Source organism: Lycium barbarum, chromosome 8, assembly GCF_019175385.1.
Source record: "Lycium barbarum isolate Lr01 chromosome 8, ASM1917538v2, whole genome shotgun sequence".
NCBI classification, from domain to species: Eukaryota; Viridiplantae; Streptophyta; class Magnoliopsida; order Solanales; family Solanaceae; genus Lycium; species Lycium barbarum.
In genome coordinates this window covers 132,262,175-132,287,614 of record NC_083344.1, presented here as the reverse complement: position 1 = coordinate 132,287,614, position 25,440 = coordinate 132,262,175, and the positions used below count along the sequence as shown (strand labels likewise).

Here is a 25,440-nt window from a genome sequence, read left to right as displayed (position 1 = left end):
GGTTTTAAAACGTGTCTATAAGGGAGAGGTATCCAAGCACTCTTCGTTCTCCTCCCCAATCAATGTGGGATTCGCCTAAACCGATGTGGAATTCGCCTAAAGCAAGCCTTACAACCGCCATAATGAATGGAAGATGAAACAATTGTTTCCACTTACCCGGTATTTCACTAGAGCTTTAATTACTCAGTAGTAGAAGAAAATTTTGTGAAGAGTAAAATGGTCCATTAATTTTAATGGGCATTTTCGTAATCCAACTTTGGACTTAAAACCTTCTCACCTCTAATATAATATGATGATTATATATTACATAGCAAGGTGGACTCATATGAATCATTAATCTACTTCTACTATATAATCCATTCAGGTCTTCTAATACTTATAGACATATGCAAAACGATACATAAAATAAAAGTGAAAATTATTTCAAATTTACAAAAGGCACTATAAGAAAGAAGACATTTGACAACATTTTTTTTTTTTGTCATAAATATGTTATTGTTGCAAAAAGTACTTTTGGTAACAATATTTTTTTATTTTTTGTTGCATAAATTTTTCCCAACGGCTGTTATTGCAACAACACGTGCAACAACTTTTTTTTAGTTGCCAAAAGTATTTTTTGCAACAATAGTCAACACTATATGGCAACAAAATAAAAGTTTATTTTTAAAAGATTCATCATATATGCCAACAATAAAATTAAGTTGCTGCCAAATATTGACTTTTGTCAACTATATTACTTTTGTTGCCAAAAAAACTATTGCAATTTCTATACTTTCTTGTAGTGAGGAAAAAGGAAAGAAAAGTTACAATTGAGTAAGAAAATAAAGTTTGTAGTATTTAGTTTTATTCATTTTCTTTTGGTCTAGATCATCGTTTAGGTAGATATACAAATCACGTAAGCTCATCGAATAAAAGAATTAATAGAATGTTCTTTCATAAAATATAGATAAGTAAAGCAATCATACTTGTCTATATGAAGATCACACCATAGCACGTTTTATTCCAACAAAAAGGCAAAAGAAAGGAGAGATGAGGTTGTTAGGAGATAGATTTTATAGTTAAGTACAAATAAATTAGCTCCGTTAAACTAGTTATATGTTGTGTATTATCAACGATTTCTACGTAAGGCGGTAAGCTAATATCTTGAGCAGTTATATATTCAGGACCCTTGACACAAATAGACGTGTCAGAAGTTCCAAATACATTACTTCTCAATATTTTCAAATTCATTAAAATTTCATGTACAATTCTTGAATGCCCGTTATGATAGAATATTCATGTGAGACTTTTTCAGATTTTACACGTGTGATACATGTTCCTTCAATTTCTTCAAGAAAAGCTCTTCGCATCGCAATGCTTATTGTGTCGGCTTGACCCTTCATAAGTGGAGACAGAATAAAGCGTCCGTAATAAAGACGTTTACTACATGTTCTTGATTCAACACGCTTTTATTATAGTGTCCGAGTAGATAATATTACTTTCTCTCGAACCATAATACTATTATTTGATATATTTTTCTAATTATATAATACTTTTTATCGGAAATTGATAACAAATGATAATAAGATCGAAAATAAAACTATGAATTTTCTTATAAAATAAGTTTTTATTCGAATAATAACTTATCATAAATCCATGGCGTTAACATGTTATAAAGCGCGTAGTTGCTGACTGTACCACAGGCCCACAGTCCAAATATATTGTTCTTTTCATATATTTCTCTCGAAAAAACAAAAAGAACACATTTTTCGCATAAACGACGACGTTAACCATATATATGAAGATCACACTATTGTTTTGTTCCAACAAAAAAAAAGGAAAGGTAACGTTATTAGGAGATAGATTTTATGGTCCATAGAAACATTTTCCTAATTATGTACATCGAAAACGGATAACAAATGATGTATAAGATTGATTTTTTTTTTTTTTTTTTAGTTTAAAACATAACTTTTTATTCAAATCATAATATATCATAAATTCATAGCGTTAACAAATTTTTAAAATTGACAGATTTTTCTCTTACTATAAATTTCATTGTTACTGATATTGACACGCAAAACACAGGACTTCATAAACTATGATCAACAAACAACACGAGTCGAGGGTCAGATACATCAATCAAGATTTCATGATTATCTTATCCCACACAAAATTGACATTAAGAGCTACCTCGTTTGTATCAAAAATAATATAACTTGCCATAAAACAAATACATGTAAGATTTACTGCCATTAATTCCTCCATCAATAATCAAGACTGATCCGTAAAGAACTCATTTGATATATTATCTAACAAGTCTTGTGCTCCGATCAAAACTTAACTAGACGACAATCAAGCATATCTACCGAAAAGTTAATGGAGTTGCAGATCGATCAGTCAAAAAAGGATGTGAGCTAGATATTTCTGAAAGCTTAATATTATACTCCAATCCCCCGCTTTTATTATTTTCATTTTTAATAAAGATGGAATAGGTACTTTGTTGTCTAGGCTAGTCGCCTTATCTAATGATGCATAAGTATATGTTCAAATATGATGTGAGCTAGATATTTCTGAAAGCTTAATATTATACTCCAATCCCCCGCTTTTATTATTTTCATTTTTAATAAAGATGGAATAGGTACTTTGTTGTCTAGGCTAGTCGCCTTATCTAATGATGCATAAGTATATGTTCAAATATGATGTGAGCTAGATATTTCTGAAAGCTTAATATTATACTCCAATCCCCCGCTTTTATTATTTTCATTTTTAATAAAGATGGAGTAGGTACTTTGTTGTCTAGGCTAGTCACACTTAAGTATATGTTCAAATATATTGTTTCTTTTCACATTTTCCCTCGAAAAACAAAAAATAAGATATATAAATTGAAAAGAACATTTTCGCTTTAAACGACGTCGTCAAGTAGCGCTCTGCAAAACCCTAGATCGTAAATTCAATAATGGCGATTGCAAGAACTGGTGTTTTCGTTGATGATTACTTGGAATGTAAGTTTCATTATCAAATTAATTCTCTCTTTTCTTATTTATTTTTGTTTTTTTAGCTTGTAAGGTTTGTAATTTGAATTTTAAAAGTTAAAAAAGGGTTGATTTTGACATGATTAGTTAACAAATATGTGTTAAACAGATTCAAGCACATTGCCTGCTGAGCTTCAAAGGCTTCTTAACACCATTAGAGAACTTGATGAACGTTCTCAAGGTATGTATTTCCTTTTCCTGGATAATTGTGTTGTAATACTCTGTTTGGATGGTAGTTACCTATTTTATGGTATTGTGTTGTGTTGTTAGTTTAAATACAATGTTTGTGTTGATTGTTACTTTCAATTTTATTGTTGTTATCGTTAAATTCATGTTATGTAACGACAAAAAGTCTTATTTTGTGTAACGACTGAGTTGCAGTGATTGTGTAGTTACCTTATTTTTTTTTTCTCATTTTGTCTTTACACTCTGTTTGGATGGTAGTTACCTATTGTATTGGATTGTGTTTAGTTTAAATACAATGATTGTTGTTTAAGTTTTATTGTATCGTATTGTTAATCTGTTGTTATGTAACGACGAAAAGTCTTATTTTGTGTAACGACTGAGTTGCGGTGATTGTGTCGTTACCTTTTTTTTTTTTTTTTTTTTTTCTCTCTCCTCATTTTGTCTTTACACGCTGTTTGGATGGTAGTTACTTATTGTATTGTGTTGTGTTGTTAGTTTAAATACAATGTTCGTTTTGATTGTTGTTAAATTTTAATGTATCGTATAGTTAATCTGTGGTTATGTAATGATGAAAAGTCTTATTTTGTGTAATGACTGAGTTGCAGTGATTGTGTCGTCACCTTATTTTTTTCTCTCCTCATTTTGTCTTTGCTTATTACTCTCTCCATCTGTTTTTACTTGTCATGTGTATACTGTAAATAGATGTGCACTTTTACTTGTCCTGTTTGGAAAATCAAGAGATAATTTATCATTTCATACCTATTAATTATTGAGTTGGAAAATTCAGGACACAACTTTTAATGTATGTTTGATTGATTTCAATTATTAGATGACTTAGTAATAATTAGAGGTGATATAGTAAAATTGTCATTTTATTTATAGCTTCTTAAGGGGTGTGCAAAGTCAATACACGACAAGTAAAATAGATGGAAGGAGTCTAATAATCCTATTTTGTTCCTTACCCTACCTTTTACAGTAGCTCTACCCCATACCTTACTTTTCTTGTAGGTTTATCCTTCAAATTACTAATGTGTAACATTATGTAACGACAGAAAAAAATACAACCTATACAAATGCTGTATCCGTCAAAACAATACAGTACGATACAATACAACCTATACAAGCTTTGTACCCGTCAAAACAATATTGTACAATACAACAAAATACAATATAGCGTGATACAGAAGCAAGATGTAACAACCATCCAAACAGAGTGTAAAAAACGTGAACATATATACACTCACAGAGTATTGTTTTCTTTATGGAATCATTATATTTTATCCGTTATAGTAGCAGGTTACTTGATTTTTTTTTCTGGTTACTATCTTGCAATTAGAGACAGTTACTTGTAATTGCTTTTTTCAAGTACCTGATAATATAAAGGTGTCAATATATAAGATAAACCAAAACAGACCCATTGTCTTAATTTGTTTAGTGAAGTTTGAATGGACATGGAGTTTAAGACGAAAGGAAAATTTTGACTGCTAAATATGCATAAAATGCTAAAGAAATTATCCTTTGTAAGGAAACTTTTTTTGTTGGGGGGGGGGGGGGGGGGGGAGGTTTTCACACCCTCAAGAAAACATTAACTAAAAGTGTAATTGACTAAATTATCCTTATTTATTCTTTGACCTCAATTTAATACTTCTCTCTTATTCACCACATTAATCTCTCTCATCATATATTGAGGGAGGGTAAAAGGTGGAAACTAATAGTTAATTATATCTTGGTTTTCTAAAATGACAACTGTTTTGGACCATCTATATTTAGTAAGGACGACAAGTAAAGTGGACCGGAGGGAGTATATCTTTTCTAAATATAGAATGTGTCGATCTTTTTGGGACAGACTACAAAAGAAAGAATCCCAGAAAAAAATGGAATTAATGGATTACATTATGGCTTTACTTTATGCTTTCTTAGTTGCATTTTTTTTGTTTTTTATGTTTCTATGTTTTGTAATGTAATGGGTGTACAATCTGTAATATGGAATGGAAAATGAAGGAATAATAAATCAGACTAGGCAGCAGACCAATTACTGCCTAGGGATAGCTTCTCAGAGTCAGGGATCAAGGAAAAATTATTATGATGATGATGAGGCTTTTGAGAAGCTGAGGAAGGAGATTGAAGCAAACCAGGACAATGCCTTAAGCCTTTGCACTGAGAAGGTTTTACTTGCTCGACAAGCTCATGATATTGTAAGCTTCTTATCTTATTCGGCTTCTCACTGATCTGTTTAATTCCTCAAAGTTTTATTGTCCTTGTTTCTTGGATCGTTCCCTTTTACTGCACTTCATAGTGAATATGTAACTATTTTGTTCATCTTTTTGCTTTTTTATGATGGATCTTTTTGAATTCTTTGCTAAAAGCACCGGCAAGCATAATTTGGAACTTTTCTTTTATTCTTGCTATTTGGCATGTTCAAGTCTATTTTCAACACCCAAGGAATTTTCAACACCCAAGGGTATGGCCTAATGGTCAATGAAGTGGGTTGAGCACCATGAGGTCCTAGGTTCAAATCCCATCAGAGACAAAACACTAGTTGATTTCTTCCCATATATTCTATCCTTGGTGGATAGAGTTATCTGGTACTTGTCCTGATGGGAGTTAGCAGGTATCCCGTGGAATTAGTCGAGGTGTGTGCAAGCTGGCCGGGACACCACGGTTATAAAAAAAAGTGTATCTTCACTTTATAGACGTATAAAAAAATTGTAAGTGGTTTAGTTGAAGGTTAGGACTTCCGTAACATTTTAGATTTTTTTTTTTTTTTCATTTGAGTGTAACATGCCATTGCTGCCAGCCTCCCTATAACTGATAAGGCTTTTTGGGAAAATTCTTTGTGGGTTATCTTTGATATATCTATTATGTGTTAATACAGAAGCCAATAGTGAAGTTTGTCAAAGGGACCAAGACTCAAGGATGAAGAATTTGATGTGTTAGACTAGGAAATGAAATAAGCTGCATCTTCAATGTGAAATGATGCAGAAAGAAATAGGAAATTTATAAATGAATCGAATAGTGAGGAAAAACAAAAAGTTATAAGAACATTTCAACTGGCCATGATGACTCATAATACAACAGATTCCTCTCTTGCTTGCCCAGTTACTAAATCTTTTGCAGATTATGCTTATTAGTTTCTCTCAGGTACAGGATTTGTATGGCATTACTTTCTTCCTAGAACATTCATCCACCAATTCTTTTTGTCAGAAGTGGACTAATTGCCATATTTCTTCTTCTTTCTCTAGCATAATTAAGAATCAAACTCTCTTGAAACTAATGATAACCCCTTCCTGTCACAGTGTCTATGTGAAATTTATAATGATTGTATTGACATTTGTTTTAGTTTTCATTGCTAAACTTAATAGTTGAATAATTTGATCAATCTTTTAACCAAAGTTCTTTCTTTCTGATGGTAAGGCTGCTCCTAACTTCTTCTGGTTTTTTCTTTCAGATAGATAGCCACATAAAGCGCTTAGATGAAGATCTTACCAACTTTGCTGAAGATCTTAAGCAAGGTGCACTAAATGCTTCTAGACTCTTAGCGTGTGCTCCAATATACTTGGGAAGTAATCGATGGGTTTCATCAAAATTTGATGCGTCTCCAAAGCTTTTTTATTATAATAAAGCACACTCTTCATAAAGAAAAATTTAGACACATCAAATTTTTCTCTATGGGTTTCATCAAAATTAGATGGTGTGATAAAGCACTCTTCATTAGAGCAAAAAGCTTCTTTTTTGTTTCTTGATTCGTCAGACAGCACGTCAGCACCATGGATTTACCTTCCATGCTCTTAAACTTCTCTTAAACATAGTAAATGTAATTTTGGTATCTTCTTTATTGGGCACTGGGATTTTTTAGTTGGTGATAACTGATATTTTTCTAGCAATACAAGATTATTCCCTCTTCTCTAAACAGTTGAATGTAAGGCTCAATGTCTCTTTTTTTTTCTTTTTTTCTTTTTTTTTCCTTTAGTTCTTCATTTGACTTTTGGACTTCTGCAGAGGGAAAGCTACCTGCAGATGAACCTCCTATCCTTCCTCCATTACCTTTGGTCCTTAAGACTGAGAAGCGCAAAGCACCGTATATAACACCTCAATCAAAGAAGTTTGAATACAGGGACTGGGATTGGGACCGAGAACGTGACAGAGATTATGATCTTATGCCGCCTCCTGGCAGTCATAAGAAAGATTTTGCTTCTCCTCTTGATGTTGATCAACCCATTGATCCGAATGAACCCACCTACTGTGTGTGCCATCAGGTCTTAATTTCTGATAGCTCAATTTGCTTTTATGTTCTAAATTAGCTGATGTATGATTATAGATCCACAATTATCATTCACTATATTATTGCAGACAAATGTTTTGCTCACTTCTAGCTTGTTGATCGTTCAGGTATCCTTTGGAGATATGATTGCTTGCGACAATGAAAATGTAGGTCCCCTTTGTGCAGTGTTTATTGTTTTTGACCTTTGCTTAATGTCAACATGTCGCTTTTCTTCCCTATACACCTCTGTCATTTTGGATTATGGTTGCTCGAAGCCAAAGCTAGTTAATGCCTTGTATTGTAGTTCTTCTTTTGACTTATGAGTTAGTTGCTTCTTGCCATAATGCTTACCTTTGCGTTACTGCATCTGAGCTTGGGTTTTTTCACGACAGTGCCAAGGAGGTGAATGGTTTCACTATACATGTGTTGGGCTCACACCAGAAACAAGATTTAAAGGGAAGTGGTACTGTCCAACATGCAAACAATCACCAAATTGATTACAAGTACGCTGCCTTTTATTTGTGCTGGAATTCCTTCCACCTTAAATTTTTTGAAGGGATCTTTCGTAGGTTAGGTTCCCCTAGTTCTGTTTCGATATAGAAATGTACCTCTTGGGTAATGGTCATATTCGGTCCCTTAGATATATGAAAAAGGGAGAGCGCGAAAAAGGGGTGGTTGGAGAAGTGCATTGCCTGTTTGCTAATATATCGTGATCCCTGTTTTAAAGTTACAGGATGAGACTGCTCTGTACATGTATAAGTATCTATCAGAGGGACCAAGTTTTGTTGACACTGCATAATGAACTCCAAAGGTTGCTATTTTGTTTGGGGATGCCTTTTCATTTCTTTTTGGAGTGGTAAACGAGAGCAATTAGCATTTTTGTGAGTGGTATCACTTAGCAATGGTTAGTAATATGTATTTTCACCTTAATGTATCACTTAAATATGGGAAAACATGGTTTATTGCATGTATCTGGTTCGAATAAGTTTCTCTTTGAATTCATTTGATACAACAACGCCTCAACCCGATATTGGGGTCGGTTGTATGAATCATCACTTCTTCATTTAAACTCATTTTTCGTAATTGTTGGATCTTGCATCCAGTCTAAAAAAAATTATCAATTTAGTAAAAGTATAACTATATATTTGTTACATATATACTTTTCAAGTCAAAATTAGTGGATGCAAATGCAATCGCGGTAAAAGTTTTACTTCTGTGCCTGGAAGTCATTAAAAATTAGAAGTGGGAGTTTCAATGGAAGAAGGGGCCACCCCGTTCTCAATTCAATGGACTTACAGTGCCTTATGGAAGACATATATTACACAAACACGTAATTGATTTATCGGCAAAGAGTTTTAACTACTAGTAATATTTATTGTCAGTATAAAAAAAATTAGACTGTCAGATCACTTAAAAGCCAATTACGTATATCTTTAAAAGAAATGAAGACCTGCAAGTTCGGTTTCTTGTTTAATAGTATGAAGGTAGTTCTACAACAACTCAGTGAAATCCCACAACGTGGGGTTTGGGGAGGGTAGAGTGTACGCAGACCTTACTCCTACCAAAGTAGGACGGCTGTTTCCGAGAGACCCTCGGCTCAATAAAAACATAAAAAGAGGTCAGATAAGGCTAAGAGATTCAAAGTGATATGAAAATGAAGTAACGCAAGTGTTGCATGTTGTCGTTCGCTTTTGTTTTGACTTTCTGAAAAGGACTTGAAGTGGTTAAGCTTCCAAAGGCAAACAACTCCTTGTAGTTTAATAGTAAAGGACTGCTCAAAATAGTAAGGAAGAATGCATTCAAAAGGCAGACCAACTATCTCATAAGCATTCTGGTGGTAAAACCGACAGGCTACACAGCTCTATATCAAATTATGAGCCATAGCAAAGCCAAATTGTCATCAATAGGCGAATAGAGACGAATGTCATATCATAGCAGGTAGAATAGAGACGAATGTCATATCATAGCAGGTAAAACCATACTGCTAATATAAACATTCTTATATTATCAATGCATATAAGTTAATTCATCTCTAAAATGCGATCTTGTCATGAGTTGTAAACACAGGGTTGGAGCTAGCTTATAAGTTACAGGTTCTCGTGAATCTAATAACTTTTGCTCAGAAATTCGCTAAATATATGTAAATATTTGAATGTGAACCCATAAGCCATAAATTAAGATCGTCATAAAAACTCATAAATTTCAAATTTTGAATCCGCCTCGAATGTGTATTGTATAACCCCACTATATATAAGTGTGTATGTATATGGTGCTCTCAAATTCCCCACGCGTATTCCAGAAATGGGGGGTTGGCTTCAACCTTGGAGTGCCAAATACTGGTCCCCTGTGAAAAATGGTGGCCAATTTTTCAAATTCAATGCTTCATTGATTCATGAAGAAGCAATAGATCAGAAAATAAAACACGAGTTTTTTAAAGTTGTACTCACAATTTGCCATCTTCTTCTCATAGGTCCCAAAGCATTTGGTATAATTTATTGTGAAAAATGTATTCTGTTTGCTATTTGATCAACGCGTCGTGTGGGGGCTAATTTTGAGTGTGCTCTCTCTACTAGTCTTTGTCCAAAAAATATAGCTACATAGCCTGATGCCTGATGGCGCAAAGGATCGTACATATTGTCAGTGAATATAATTTAACTTTAACATTTTAAGTGTCCAGTAACGATAATTACGTTTCAATCTCAAACAAGTTAAAATCGACTATATGACTTCTCACCATTCATGTCTCTCCGTTTGAACAAGTTTCACAGCAATAGTATAAAAACACCATTTTTCATTACTAGTTCTCTACAGTTTCTATTAAAAATTGATCAGTTTTATGGCTGACTGCCAACTTATCACAATTCTCTTTTTAGCCTAAACTCGAGATCAATAATAATGCGAGTAAAAAGAACTGTTGGATCATATGCATAAACTGTCCAAAATATCACATCTACTAGTGCCCCCTCCTAAAGTGAGCAAGTGATAGTAGTAAGTTTACTTTACACCGACAGAGAAACTTAAACCGGACAAGTGGAGATACATGTCAATTTTAAATATTAATAAAAGCAGATCCATATCACCATGTGTCTTTTTCTCTTTGCTGTGTCAAACTTCATCTTCTTTTTCAAAAATCAGCGCATTTGTAATCTTATGTCCACACATGCATTTCTCTCGTGTCTTGTATATTAATTTCCATGAATGAATTTGATAACTTTTGTCCTTCTTTATATATTTATAAAAGGTTAAATATTTATAAATAGTTGATTGATAATTTAGTTATTATTGTATATTAACTTGAGGTTATTATAGAAACATATAAATTTCAAATTCTAAATCCGGCGGCCCTTGTTTGCACTCTCTATACAAGGGCAAACCTAGCCTAGAAATTATGAATTGACGTTAGTAGTGGAGCCTAGTTAGGGCAAGTGGGTTCATCCGAACACTTTTAGGCTGATATTCACATTGTATATACACAGGAGCGGATCTACTTGGGGGCCAGGGTGTTCATCCGAACACCCTCGGTAAAAAATTACAGTGTATATATAGGGTAATTTTTCTGTGTTTATGTGCATATATTAACTTTTGAACACCCTCGGCAAAAAATTACAGTGTATATTTAGCTTTTTTTCTTTTTCCGAACACCCTAAATGAAAATTTTTGATCCGCCACTGTATATACAAGGTTAATATATATATATATATATATATATATATATATATATATTTCTGGTGCTCGTGTTCCTCTAAGGAACTCAAAGAAATCTCCACATTGTTTTTGTTTAATTTGTTCTTCAGCGTTAATTATCGATCAAACGAACAATTAGTAGCTCGCATACTCATTCTTCTCCAGATAATTATCATGACAACTATCCACGTTTGTAACAAGCATATCGGCTTATCCCTTGAATTCCAAGGGGACACTATGATCATTCTTATGGTAGACGACGCCGCACATCAATTGATCATCTGTCCTCTCCGACTCGTCTACTTAATGATGAGCCCTACCTTTCACGGCGTCAAGGCACAATAACTCCACACAATTGTCAATCTGTGGCGTCCACTGGTGTTATATATATAATTAACTTAGTGATTTAGTGAAAGGCTCTTAAGGCCAAATGTAACAGACAATCTGCAAGGCAGGTCCTCGCAAATCTGCCACAATATTCCCAGCCTAAGTGAATTAAATGATGATATTATAATGATTGAGTTGATTAGATTAATGATTGAGAATCGGTACTCTTTGGCTCGTCTACTAGATGATGATATTGAGCATCATTATAAGACTGCCTCTATTTGACTCTCTGGATGATAATCGAGAGGAGCAAGAGGAGGTTACTATAATGGGGTATTTGAAACAACAAAAACTCATCATGCTGTTGCACCTAAAGATGGAGTAAACAATAACACAGAAACTGAAAAAGTTATAGATAGAGAATCTGCAGAGATTTGTGCCATATGTCAAGCGGAATTTGAGCATGAAGAGACCATTGGGACACTTCAGTGCGGACAAGAATATCATGCAGACTGCACCAAACAGTGGTTGCTAAGGAAAAAAAATTGTCCCATGTGTCGAGCTTCAATTTTGCCAGTCACATCAACTTGATAATCATGTAGAAGCCAAAAACATATCAAAATGACATGATTATCAAGTTGATGTGAATGGCAAAACTGAAGCTCGACACATGGGACAATTTTTTTCCCTTAGCAACCACTGTTTGATGCAGTCTGCATGATATTCGTGTTCGCATTGAAGTGTCCCAATGGTCTCTTCAATTCATGCTCAAATTCCGCTAGACATATGGCACAAATCTCTGTTGATTCTCTATCAATAAATTTTTCAGTTTCTGTGTTATTGTTTACTCCATCTTTAGGTGCAACAACATGATGAGTTCTTGTTTTAAAATACCCCATTATACTATCCTCCTCTGGATTCTCATCAAGAGAGTCAAAATCAGAGAGGTAATCTGATAATGATTGTCAATCATTCCATCAAACTTAATATCACCATCTAGTTGACGAGCCGGAGAGGACCGTTTATTAGTCATTAATAAAATCAACTCAATCATTTTACTATCATCATTTAGTTCACTTGGACTGAGAATAATGTGGAGAATTGTGCCAAATTGAGAGGACCGGCCTTGTATATTGTCTGTTACATTAAGTAGACGAGCCGGAGAGGACAGATGATCAACTGATGTGTGATGCCATCTACCAGAAAACACATTATAATAAGTTCTAGATACAATGAACTTATATATAGAGATAGTCTGTCATATTTTGTAGTGGATTTGAGAAATTAATAAATTGTATTCCTAGTTTGTTTTGGGAACTTAATAAATTGTATTCCTAGTTTGTTTTGAAAAATTGTTAAGTTGTATTCTTAGTTCAGTTGGAAAAGTAATAGTTTGTATTCCAAATTTGTTTTGGAATTGGATTTTGTTCATATGGTTGTTAGTTTCATTTATGATATTATTTTTTGAATGAGTTTCAATCTTATAAACCTTGTGTACTTGGAAACTTGCACGGAACGAAAATAAAAGGAAATACATTAATTCTATATCCTTGTTTAATTTGACCAAAAATGCAAAACGTAAAAGAATTATAGTTGGAGAAGGATAGGGAATATAACTAATTTCCTTTAAATTTTCTCTGCTTTTGGTAGAGAATGAAATATAAATTTAAATAGGTCTATTTATTTTTAAATATAAAGTTACTTCTAATTATTTAAATGAGTAATTTGTTTATTTAAAAAAAAAAATTGTCAACCGAAGTTCACAAAAGGTAGTTTCACATATCAGCGGTTTATTGTATTTGACAAAAATATCTGCAAAATACTTTTATAGTATTATAGAAGCAATTTTTTTGGCCGACTGAGAAGCAATTTGTGATTAGATAATCTTTGCTAAAGCGTTCCGTAACATCAAATTACGAGAAAATACAAGTAAAGATCAACTATATTAATATATTATTTTTTTAGTATCATTTTCTATGACAGAGTTTAACTGAGTTTTTCTTTTTCATTTGATTAAAATGTAAAATAAAACCACATATTATTAGAGAGAAGGAGTTTGTTTACAAGACGTTGGTCGTAGACTCGTAGATGATAATTATAATACTTTGGTAATTGTATTTTGTCCGGGAGAAAAAAATACAGACTTACTTCTTTACTTCTACTTTCCTTTTCACCTAGAAGTATGAGACAATTAGTCCAAGTGTCATGACATTAAATTAATCATGATCAGTGCCATTATCATTTTAAACTTGTGGGTATGTAGTAAGACATAATTAATGTCAATAATAGTAAAGTACCACACTCCAATTTATTACTGGGCAAGCCTCCTTCAAAATCTTATGCTCCAAAGATGTCTAATTTGATTGTATACTTTCTAATGATAATTCTCTAGTGGGTCATAACTTTTTGTTCAAAGATACGACATGAAGATTATAATGTTGCTCCTTGCCCTCTTTAAACTCATCAACAATGTCCTGTGTTTTTATGTGAAACTTTTAAGGGAGTAAAAGTTAGGGGAAATATATAAGTTTGCCTCTTAAATTTATATCGAAAAGTCATAGACAATTATCTGGTATAAATTATCATAAATGAAATAATTTGATCTAGCAAGTCCATCTCATGTCTCTAATGAGCAATCCATTCATATTACTGAAACCATATACATATAAACATTGATTCATTCCTAAATATAGATTGCAACTACAAATCAATCCAAGAATTGAAACAACAAAATTAAAAAAAAAAAATCAAAGAGGAGAAACCAAAAATAAATTGTTGGGCTATTTTAGCAGCTCAGCTCGATCAAACTCAAACGCCTTAGTTAATCACGAGTGGCTTCACCTCCATATTTCAAGTCTACTTTAGCTCAACTCAAACTCGACTCAACTAAACTCTACTCGCGATTGCCTATCCTAATAATTACCAGTCTTTTTCTTTTTTAGACCAGTTTGCACACACCTCAACTATTTCACCTGATACTTGCTGATTCTTCTAAGTTAGCACGACGAAACGGAGGACAAAGTTGTCGCCGATGATGTCCTAGGGGATGGGGATGCATGTTTCAAAACCACAGGGGGCAAAATGCTAGTTTTTCTCCTTTCTTGTTCTTTGATCAATTCACTTGCAACTATCTTCAACTTGTCTAAATTTGAATTCTCAACCAGTTTCTTCCCTTGAAATAGCACACATTCAACATTCTTTTGACCTAACATCTCCTCAGCAATTACCACCATTTTCTTCATTCTTTCACTTTTGTTCTTGTTTTCCTCTTTAATCATTTGGTATTTTTTCCCAACAATACCATTTCCTTGAATTCTTACATAGTTATTGTTCCTTGTTTGTCCAAATGCCATTGATACAGCTTGATCAACCTGCATTTATTGGATATAGAAAACATTAATCTTTGTCCATATATGGAATGTCATGTCAAGACAAAAAACAATTAAAATATTATCCAGAGATTCCAAATTAAAGTTCCTAGTTCAATAATATAATAATATATAGGCGTAGTTAGGTGACACAACCTTCATTACCACTACTAAATAAGAGACCTTGTTGGAACATTTAATGCGTACTACTTTTTCTTGAATGGCACTAAATAAATTGGGTCCCATGCCAAAAAGAAAGGGTTGTTATTAAATAAATCTCATTAATTCCAAGTACCAACTACTCTAATTAGGAATCAATTATTACTATTCCTTCAATCAATCTCAAATTAAAATATAATACTACAACAAGGTGATTTTATTAAATATTTACCCGCATCGATCATGCATCCATTAATTTGGTAAAACCACCTAATGGGAGCAAATTTTTACCATTTAAATTATACCTTAACCTTAAGCAAATTGAAGTCAACTATATAATTTTTTCTAATTATGTTAATTTGTTTGCTTATACTAGTACAGTCTAACCTCTAATTACCGTTCGTTATAACAACATTTCACTGTAAAGGTCTAATTTTCTTCAAAATGATTTTTCATGTTATATTTTAACAATATGAAATTTTTGGATAAACGCTGTCATTATAGAGAGGTTTGAGTGTAATATTTTTTTTAGTGGACTATAAAAATCCTAGAGAATATGTGGACCATATTAAAAATTATTTTCCATGAACTAAGAGTACATACCATGTCGGCAGTTCCATCTCCGGCAATCTTAACAAATGTCGCCGGTGATGACGTCATGTTTCCGGTACCGGAATCCGAGTCACCATTTCCCAAAGAAACAACCAATAAATCTTCAACTCCATTAGCAAATGGAAACTCTTGTTTATTATTAAGAACATGTGTAACCGCAGCAGCCGTTGGATTAGTCATAGCAATTCCACCACCAACGGCTGTGATCTTAGTACGACCATCAACAGACTGCAAATCAACCGCACGATCAGCCATCGTAGCACCACATACATCCGCCAACGTAAAATCACAACCGTCCATTTCCCATGCATCAGCACGTGAAAAAACAAAAGGTGCACCCGTTTTAAGATCATAACATGGGATTAAAACAGCTTTTAACGTATCTTTTAACGTTAAATCACCAAACACTTTCTTAAACACTTTTGTTGGTCGGTAAACATGTCGGAAAATACCAGTCTTGGAACTCCGGGAAATTTTCCGACCATTCTCAACTATAAATTCTAAAGCTTGTTTTGTAGTAAACAAAGGAACCCCATCATTGCCACGTGTAAATAAAAGTCCGGCAAGTATACCACCGGTACCGGAACCGGCAACAACATCGAAAAAATCAGCAATATGGGCATCTGGTTTTCCTGTTTTTTGACGAAGGGTAGTTTCCAAATGAGTCAAAGATTTTGCTGCTAAGACACCATCAGTTGACCCACTAGCATCAATTGAGAGAATTCTGACTTTTCCAGTGTTGACTTTTTTGTTTTCAGTGAACGGAGTTGATAAATTGGTCTCTTTTTTGGTGACGGTGTTTTTTGTGTCATCATAACCAAAGAGGAATTTGTTTTCAAGAATTGAGAAGATTTCGTATGTGAGTTTATCAACTTCCATGTTGGAATCAAGCATTGAAATTGTATTAACTGAAGGAGTTGCCATTTCTTGATTTTTATGGGTGTTATAAAAATTGTGTCTTTGAGCTAAATTGAGGAAGTTGTTTTTTTTTTTTGCAAATTTAGAAAGATTGTTGTGAATAGAGAAAATTTGGGAAGAGAAGAATGAGAAATAGAGTAGATATACAAGTGTATATATAGAGGTATAGAGAAATGTAAGCGTGGGGGTGTGGGGTAGAGTTTTTTTTTTTTGGGGGGGGGAGGGGGGAGGGGTGTAGAGGGGTACTTATGAGTATTGAAGAACATTCCTAGAGAATAGTGGCTAGGAGATTAAAAGTTGGAATTTGGGGTTAAATTTGGAGAGTGAAAAAAGGAATTTGGCGGCGAAATGTTTTGAGATTAAAGAAAGGCTTTTTTGATTCCATTACTTTTAAAACTAATATTAGTGTTGTTTGAATAATAGTAGTGGTATGGACCATGTGTAACGTTTGGTTTGGTATACGGTAACTTTTTCCATACTTCAATTCAAATTTTCCCAACATCTTTGCTGAACTTTTGTGAAATAAAGATAGAATAATATAGTGATCAACAAATCACAACACGAATAATAATATGGAAAAATGTTCAAGTTTGACTCTACAACAACACCTTGGGGCATTTAAATATAGGTAACCTTTAAATTTTAAAATTGAAGTAAGGTGATTCAAGTTTTAATTATTGAGTAGACATGATGATTTTTTATTAGTGATTAACGAGATTTTGAGCTTGCCCAACAGTTTTGTTTTTGACACTTTAATCCTCAACTTTATTTTTAACACTTTGCTCTCAAGTTTTATTTTTAACACTTTGTCCCTCGCTCCCACCCTCCTCCCTGTCCCCATCCCCCCACCCCGCCCCTGTCCCCCACCCCACAAAAGAAAAAGTTTTTTTGAAAAAGATTTTGAATTTTTTTTTATTTATTTTGTTTTTTTGCACGTCCCCCACCCCTACCCCCAGCCCCGACCATGCCACCCACCAAAAAAAATGTTTTATTTAAAAAAGATTATTAAATTTTTTTTTTTTGTTTTTTTGCACCACCCCCACCCCCAGCCCCCGATCACGCCCCCTTCCTTGCCCCCCACCCCTGCCCTCAGGCCCCACCACTCCCCCCTCCCATGGCCCCCACCAAAAAAAAGATTTTTTTTTGTTTTTTTTTTTGCACCACCCCCAGCCCCCACCACGCCCCCCTCCCTAGCCCCCACCCCCCACCCCCACCAAAAAAAATATTTTTTAAAAAAAGATTTTTAAAAGTATTTTTTGTTTGTTTTTTTGCACCACCCACCCCCCACCCTCCCAAAAAAAAAATTATTTTTTAAAAAAAGTTTTGAAAAGTTTTGGTTTTTGGTTTTTTGCACCACCCCCACCCCAGCCCTCCCCCCCCCCCAGCAAAAAAAATTGAAAAGAATTTTTTTTTCTTTGGTTTCTTACTCCACCCACCCACCCCAAAAAAAAAGTTGTTTTAAAAAAAGTTTTGAAATTTTTTAAAAAAAATTTTTTGCACCACCCCACCTTAAAAAAAATCTTGAAAAGAAGTTTTGAATTAGAGAGAGAGATACCTCCTCCATATGTTGATCCTAGCAAACCCGGAAGAATGCGGACAAAGAGGAGGCGTGGAATTGGGGAATCATTGCGAACGAGAAAAAACAAATGCTCCTTATGCAAAACAGTTGGCACAAAAAACAACATGTCCAAACCGAAATGCTCCATAGTTGTTAATTGCATTGTGTTGTAATAATAGTTATTTGTTGGAACTTTATGACATTTTAATGTTGTTCTTTTTTAGAATGATAATTTCTATTCTTAGTGTTTGTGAACTTGGTTTATATGATATGTTGATCGTGTTCAATCACAAATGTGTGTATTCTTATTAATAAATTGTTGAACAATTTCCAACAACTAATGAATCTGTTGCAACAGCTCTGTAACTTGTTGTGTTTTATCCAACAAGTAACAAGACTTGTTGCAGCAACTAATATCTTGTTGGGTTTTATCCAACTGCTAAAAGATTTTCAACAAGTAAACAATTTGTTGCAACAACTGACAGGCTTTGTTGCAGCAACTAAGTTACATTTAGGGGTTTTTCCAACAAGTGGGGTGACATGTTGCAGAAACTGGGTAACTTGTTGTGTTTATCCAAAAAGAGTAAGCACTTGTTCAACAATTATGTCACTTGTTGCAACAGATACGACAGTTGTTGCAACAGATACTACACTTGCTGCAACATATATTACAGTAGTTGCAACAGATACTACTTGATTCACCCATATTTAGTGATCAACAAAGGGAAATCAATGATATTTAGTGATAAACAAAGGAAATCAACGATATGTAGTGATCAATTTATAATACTTAATCAATTTGATGGTATTTTGAGTCAGGAAAGATGATCTACTAAGTCAGTATGCACTAAATCCAATGATCATTAGAGTGAATTAATATCAACTACTTGATTCACCCATATTTAGTGATAAACAAATGAAATCAATGATATTTAGTGATTAATATATAATACTTAATCAATTTGATGGTATTTTGAGTCAGGAAAGATGATCTACTAAGTCAGTATGCACTGTGAACTACTTGATTCACCCATAGTTAATGATAAACAAAGGAAATCAACGATATTTAGCGATCAATGTATAATACTTAATCAATTTGATGTATTTTGAGTCAGGAAAGATGATCTACTAAGTAAGTATGCACTAAATCGAGTGATCATTAGAGTAATTTGATGCGAACTACTTGATTCACCCATATTTAGTGTTAAACAAAGGAAATAAATGGTATTTAGTGATATATATATATATATACTAATATCCTTAATGGATTAGATAATAATTTCATGTAATTTCATGGATTAGATGGACAATTCTAAGTGTATTCTTCCTAAATCGAGTGATCATTAGAGTGTTTTGATGTGAAGTACTTAATTCAACCATATTTAGTGATAAACAGATGAATTTAATGTTATTCAGTATAAACAAAGGAGTTCAATGTGATCAATATCGTGAATATGTTGCAACAATGGAGGAGTTGTTGCAATAAATGAGATACCTGCCGCAACATATGAGTAAATTGTTGCAATATATGAGATATCTGCTGCAACATATAAGTAAGTTGTTCCAATAATTCAAATATGTTGCAACAACTAAGCAACTTGCTTAAACATCTGATCCATCTGTTGAAACAAATTAATAACTTGTTGCAACTTCTTCAACAAGTGTATGATCTGTTGCAACAATTAACTCATATGTTGCGACATATTTTTTTAGTTTTTGCAATAATTTAAGCCATTGTTTGATTTTTTCCAAGAAGGTGAATAATTTGTTACAACAACTAAGTAACTTGTTTAAAAAGATTAGTAACTTGTTGAAACAGATTAGTAACTTGTTGAAACAAATTAGTAACTTGTTGTAACTTCTTCAACAACTGCATGCATCTATTACAATAATTAGTAAGCAAAATAAATAAGTTCATAAACAGAAATTGTTCAACAGCCACCTTGGTTGCAAATACCACAACTAATCAAAATAAATAAGTTCATAAACATCATTCACAAATAACATAAAGGACAAAAAAAAAAACATAAATTGTTCAACAGCAACCTTGGCTCCAAATACCACAACTTAAGTAATAATTTGTTCAGCAACTGCCTTATAGGGTGTAGCAGATTTTCTTTATCTACTCCATCTCCTTCATCTCCATCTTCTAGTTCTTCTTCACTTTCTTTATTTGTATTTACTGCTTCTTTGCTATGTTCTTCATCTCTTTCTAAGGATTGATTGTCAGTTTGGCTATTCAATTTGACTATATCTTTCCTCAATATTTGTTGATTCATAAATAAATTGTCTACTTGTTGCAACACTTGTAGAAATTGTTGCAACAACTACAAATCTATTGGATATCTTCTACAAACATAACCAAATAACTGAAGCTATGCCCAACAGATTTGTAGTTGTTACAACAGATTGTCTACTTATTGCAACAAGTGTAGAACTTGTTGCAACAACTACAAATATGTTGGATATCTTCTACCTACAGAACCAAATAACAGAAGCTATGTCCAACAGATTTGTAGTTGTTGCAACAGATTGTCTACTTGTTGCAACAAGTGTAGAACTTGTTGCAACAACTATAAATCTGTAGGATATTTTTTACACAAAAAAAAAAAAAAAACTAAATAACATAAGCTATGTCCAACAGATTTGTAGTTGTTGCAACAGATTGTCTACTTGTTACAACAAGTATAGAACTTGTTGCAACAACTACAAATCTGTTAGATATCTTCTACAAACAGAAGCAAATAACTGAAGCTATGTCCAACGGATTAGTGAGTCGTTGCAACAGATTGTCTAGTTGTTGAAAAAAGTCTAGAACTTGTTGCAATAACTATAAATCTGTTGGTTATCTTCTACAAATAGAATCAGATAAATACTAGGACAAGAACAAAAAAATTATCTGTTGGATATATTTTCCTAAACCCTGAAGCATACCAGACAGCAACAGAAAAACCATCTATTCACTACAAACTTTTCCTAAACCCCCAAAAAAAAAATCAAAACTTCCTTTCAAGATTTTTTTTTGAGGGGGATGGGGTGGGGTGGAAGGGGGAGGGGGGCAAGAAACTAAAAAAATAAAATTCCAATACTTTTTTTTAAAACAATTTTTTTTGGGGGGTGGGTGGGGGAATTAAGAAACAAAAAAAAATTCAAAACTTCTTTTCAAGAAAAAAAAAAATTGGGAGGGGGGGGGGGGGGGGGGTTGGTGGTGCAAAAAAACAAAACAAAAATCAATTTTTGGAAGGGTGAGGGGTGCAAAAAAATAAAAAGAAAATTTTATCATTTTTTTTGTGGGGGGAGGGGGTGGGGGTGGGCAGTGGGGAGGGGTGCAAAAAAATAAAAAGAAAATTTTATCATTCTTTTTGTATTTTATAAAAGACTAAGAAGTTTGAAAAAAATACTTTTTGGACCCAAACTTCTTAATCCCAAATTTAATTGGGTTTTGATTTGATGTGATCCCCACAAATCACTTATACTAATTTCACAACTAAAAGGTCACCTTTAGTTAAATCTTCCAACATACTTCGTATAATCTCATAACTGGAGTCTGAAGAGAGTACGCAGACCTTATCGCTATATTTGTGCGGTAGAGAGGCAAATTTACCTTTTATTATACGAGCTGATCTAACTTCTGTTGTTAGCATATCATTTCATGTTTTTCCTTGACCATTAATAGAACTCCAACATAAAACTAATGGATTCCACTTCGAGATTTTTTTTAAAAAAAAATACCTTTTTGCATTTAAAGAGTTAAAAGCTTATATGATTACTCAATTTTGAGTAATTGGCCACCATACTCACTCAATTTTGGGTAAGTGACCTCTATAATCACTCAATTTTGATTTGTCTTCCAAAAGTCACTCAACTTTGGATAATTGGCCTCCATAGTCATTTTAGCCCGAAATATAATTTTCGGTACATATTTAATGACATGACAATTATAAATTTTTTACAACAATATCTTAAGAAATTAAAATCGATAATTAAATTTATTTATTTAGGATCCAATTCATCATAACTAGTGCATATAATATCAAATTTTAGAATATTATTCATCATTAATACATAAAAATAATGAACTTAAACTATATATCTCAAGTAATAGTGCAAGGAATAAATAATAATAAAATAATATTATAAGGAGAAATCCCTAACTCTTAAAATTAGAAATTCAAGACACTGAGTTCTTTTAGTTGAGAGCCACTCCCGCTCAAGTTCTTATTAAGAACCTTTTCTTTTCAATATTTTAGAGGTTATGATTTATTTTGTGTTTATTGGTTCACTTGTTTGATTTGATAGAATTTTATATTCTTAGAATAATTTATTATTATTATTTATGCTTTGCAGTATTATTTGAGATATATCGTCTAGTTCATCATTTTTATGTATTAGTGATGAATAATATCCTAAACTTTAGTATTATATGCACGAACTATGATGAATAATATCCTAAACTTTAGTATTATATGCACTAACTATGATGAATTGGATCATAAATAAATAAATTTAATTATTAATTTAAATTTTTATAAGATATTCTGCTTAAAAAATTATAACTGCAACGTCATTAAATATATAGCGGAAATTATATCTCCGGCTAAAATGGCTATGGAGACCAATTACCCAAAGTTGAGTGATATTTGAAAGACAAAACAAAGTTGAGTGATTATAGAGGCCGTTTACCCAAAGTTGAGTAATTTTTGAAAGATAAAATAAAGTTGAGTTACTATGATGGTTAATTACCTAAAGTTGAGTGATCATATAAGCTTTAAACTCAATAAATCGAGGACAAAAACTGAGACTTTTTTTTTTCTTCCTAAATACGGTGATAAGATTAGACTTAAAGTATAACGATGATCAAAGTTATCTTCTTATTCGATTGCCCCCGGTCCCCAACCCCACCCCACCCCAAACCCACAAATTCTGCTGGGATATAAGGCTTAAACTTTAAACTAAAATTGGAGTGTTTTATGCTTTCTACAAAACTCACACTCATAGTTAATACCTTCTGCCTAAATTTGAAAGTTTGAATGTAATGTACTTCAATTACACTCATAATTATTGGAAAAAAATGTCGTCGTTTTAAGATCTTTAATCATAAATTTCTAAAAGTTCTATCTTCTGCTGTCTGGTGAAGTTTTGGAGGCAGGGAATTTTTTGACTAAATTTTGATCTAAAAAAATGACAAGTTTGTTATTTTAACCTTCTTTGAACTTTACACGTACTTGTTTCAAACAACACAGATATAAAGAAATGGTTGCCTGCAAGTCATATTGAAATAAAGCATTACACTTTTTCTAAAAAGAATAATGGAATTCATTACGTTGGTCAACACTACTAATATTTGGTGTAATTTTAGGCAAACATCGATTCTTTAAAATTTTATGAAATGAAATTTACACTTTCAAAATTGCATAAAAATGTATTATGCTTGTTTATATCATAATTTTCATGCCTTAAGCTATGTGGAAAATTTCAAATTCGTAATAAAAGAAACTGTTCGAGTCACCAAAAGTAAATCTAATGTTTACAAGTAAATGAGAAAAGAGATATAGTAGTAGTAATTTTCACATGCCAATTGGTCAAAGGTTAAAAGACCAATAAAAATGAAATGATTCGAGATGTTAATTAGCAAGACTGGTAATTTACCTTGGATAATTTTACTAATTTCTAGAAAGTAAAAGTAAATAAAAAGAAGGGTGAAAAAATATACTAGTCAATGCAAAATCTAGTGGTAGGACTTGTAAAGATGTTGTGGGTCACGGCAAGTTGTAAACATTTTCCATCTTTCGCTTTCCACCCGATATTCCGTACGCATTTTGGAGTCTGATAACTCAAATTTATTTTAGAAATTCTGATTTTAAGTGTAAAATGATTCTGTTAAATTGTTTATGTTCAAACTTTGAACCCGAAATATTTAGTTAATCATAGGAGTACACCGACTGAGGTAGAATATAACGTACGAATTCACAGAAAGTCAGTAACTTTTAGTTAATCCTGTACATTATCTATTAAATATATATTTTTAAGTTTTTAACTATAAATTCAGTTACTATTAATTTGAGACTATCATAGAAATTCGAGCCCGAAACTTTTTTAATCAAAAAAATAACGTTTGGTACCAAACTAACCCTTTTAAAAAAAAAAAAAAAAACTAGGCTTCACGCACATAATTTGTGCGTGAAAGGGCTAAAGTGTACATTTACACTTTGGTCCTTTCACGCACAGAATCTGTGCGTGAAATCCTCTTTTCCCCGACCCCAATTTTTGTTCTTTGGAAATCAAACTCAAAATTAAGTATTTTTCTGTACTTTGATCGAAGATTAGTCACGTTTCAAAACACTGGAATATAAATATTTTATGTAGAACTTAATATTTTTTTTAGCGTAAAATAATGTTGTCTCATTACATCAAGTATACATATATGTTTAGATTGTCGTTTTAGGGGTTGTAAAGTGCTACGAAGTAAGTATGGAAACTTGTTATTTTAAGTTTTTTTCGTACTTTGACCGAAGATTAGTCACGTTTCAAAACGTCAGAATATAAATACTTTATATTGAACTTAATATTTTTTTTTAGCGTACAATAATAGCGGCTCATTACATCAAGTATACATATACATTTGGATCGTCGTTTTAGGGGTTGTAAGTGCTCCAAAGTAAGTTTGGGATGCATGGGGTGTAAATAAACTTGTATTGCGCTTTGAAATTTTGCGCAATATGAATTAATGTCTAATAAAACGGTCAAATAATGCAGCATTGTATTGTGAAATCTGTCCTTTATGTGTCATAAAAAAACCGAAATTGGCATGCATGATGTATTGTCAAATCAAGCATAGGTGTCATAAAAAAGCTGAAATTGGCATGCATGATGTGTTGTCAAATCGGTCCTTTATGTGTGATAAAAAAGCTGTAATTTTTAACCATGATGTGTTATCAAATCATGTTATATTGCGCATTGAAATGTTGCGCATTATGAATTAAATTCAAATAAAATGGTAAAAAAAAATGTAGTACTATACATAACATGATTGACAAACAATTAGTATTCACTTTAAAACGAGTTATCATGACATTCTACACCCAATTTGGCAATCTTGATTCTGTTACATGTTTTACCCCAACAAACATATTTGAAGCAATGGGTAGGACATGGAAACTAGATGATGATGATTTTCATTACTTAAATAACCCTAACAAAAGATTCAGTCGAGAATACAATAAAACAATGAGAGAGCAGTGGAATTGGCGTGTTAGGGAGGCTAAAGCACTGGAGCAAAAGTTAGCTTCAGTAGGGCTTAAACGCCCAAAAAAACGTGTTATGTCAATGCCTCGTGGAACTCCACAAGAGTTTAAT

General features: G+C 32.8%; 2 protein-coding genes across 2 annotated transcripts; one reads left to right on the top strand and one right to left on the bottom strand.

Annotated features, from left to right (window-relative positions):
* Positions 1 to 2,581: 2,581 nt before the first annotated feature.
* On the top strand, positions 2,582 to 8,423 carry LOC132607551 (PHD finger protein ING2). Its single transcript, XM_060321568.1, has 7 exons — positions 2,582 to 2,981; positions 3,121 to 3,192; positions 5,199 to 5,392; positions 6,646 to 6,709; positions 7,197 to 7,453; positions 7,587 to 7,625; positions 7,851 to 8,423. The coding sequence occupies exons 1-7, from the start codon at positions 2,936 to 2,938 to the stop codon at positions 7,953 to 7,955; spliced, it is 777 nt and encodes a 258-aa protein (XP_060177551.1). The 5' UTR covers positions 2,582 to 2,935; the 3' UTR covers positions 7,956 to 8,423.
* A 5,666-nt stretch (positions 8,424 to 14,089) lies between these two features.
* LOC132607550 (patatin-like protein 3) lies at positions 14,090 to 16,661 on the bottom strand. The gene is made up of 2 exons (XM_060321567.1): positions 15,600 to 16,661; positions 14,090 to 14,840 (listed from the first exon to the last, which is right to left on the bottom strand). The coding sequence occupies exons 1-2, from the start codon at positions 16,530 to 16,532 to the stop codon at positions 14,466 to 14,468; spliced, it is 1,308 nt and encodes a 435-aa protein (XP_060177550.1). The 5' UTR covers positions 16,533 to 16,661; the 3' UTR covers positions 14,090 to 14,465.
* Between the last annotated feature and the right edge of the window lie 8,779 nt (positions 16,662 to 25,440).

Excerpts from the sequence above, each read along its gene's own strand:
- LOC132607551 (XM_060321568.1), top strand. The coding sequence starts at position 2,936 with ATGGCGATTGCAAGAACTGGTGTTTTCGTTGATGATTACTTGGAAT. Across the intron at positions 6,710-7,196 it reads TGCTGAAGATCTTAAGCAAG|AGGGAAAGCTACCTGCAGAT; the intron begins GTGCACTAAATG and ends GGACTTCTGCAG. Across the intron at positions 7,454-7,586 it reads CCTACTGTGTGTGCCATCAG|GTATCCTTTGGAGATATGAT; the intron begins GTCTTAATTTCT and ends TTGATCGTTCAG.
- LOC132607550 (XM_060321567.1), bottom strand. The coding sequence starts at position 16,532 with ATGGCAACTCCTTCAGTTAATACAATTTCAATGCTTGATTCCAACATG. Across the intron at positions 14,841-15,599 it reads GAGATGGAACTGCCGACATG|GTTGATCAAGCTGTATCAAT; the intron begins GTATGTACTCTT and ends CAATAAATGCAG.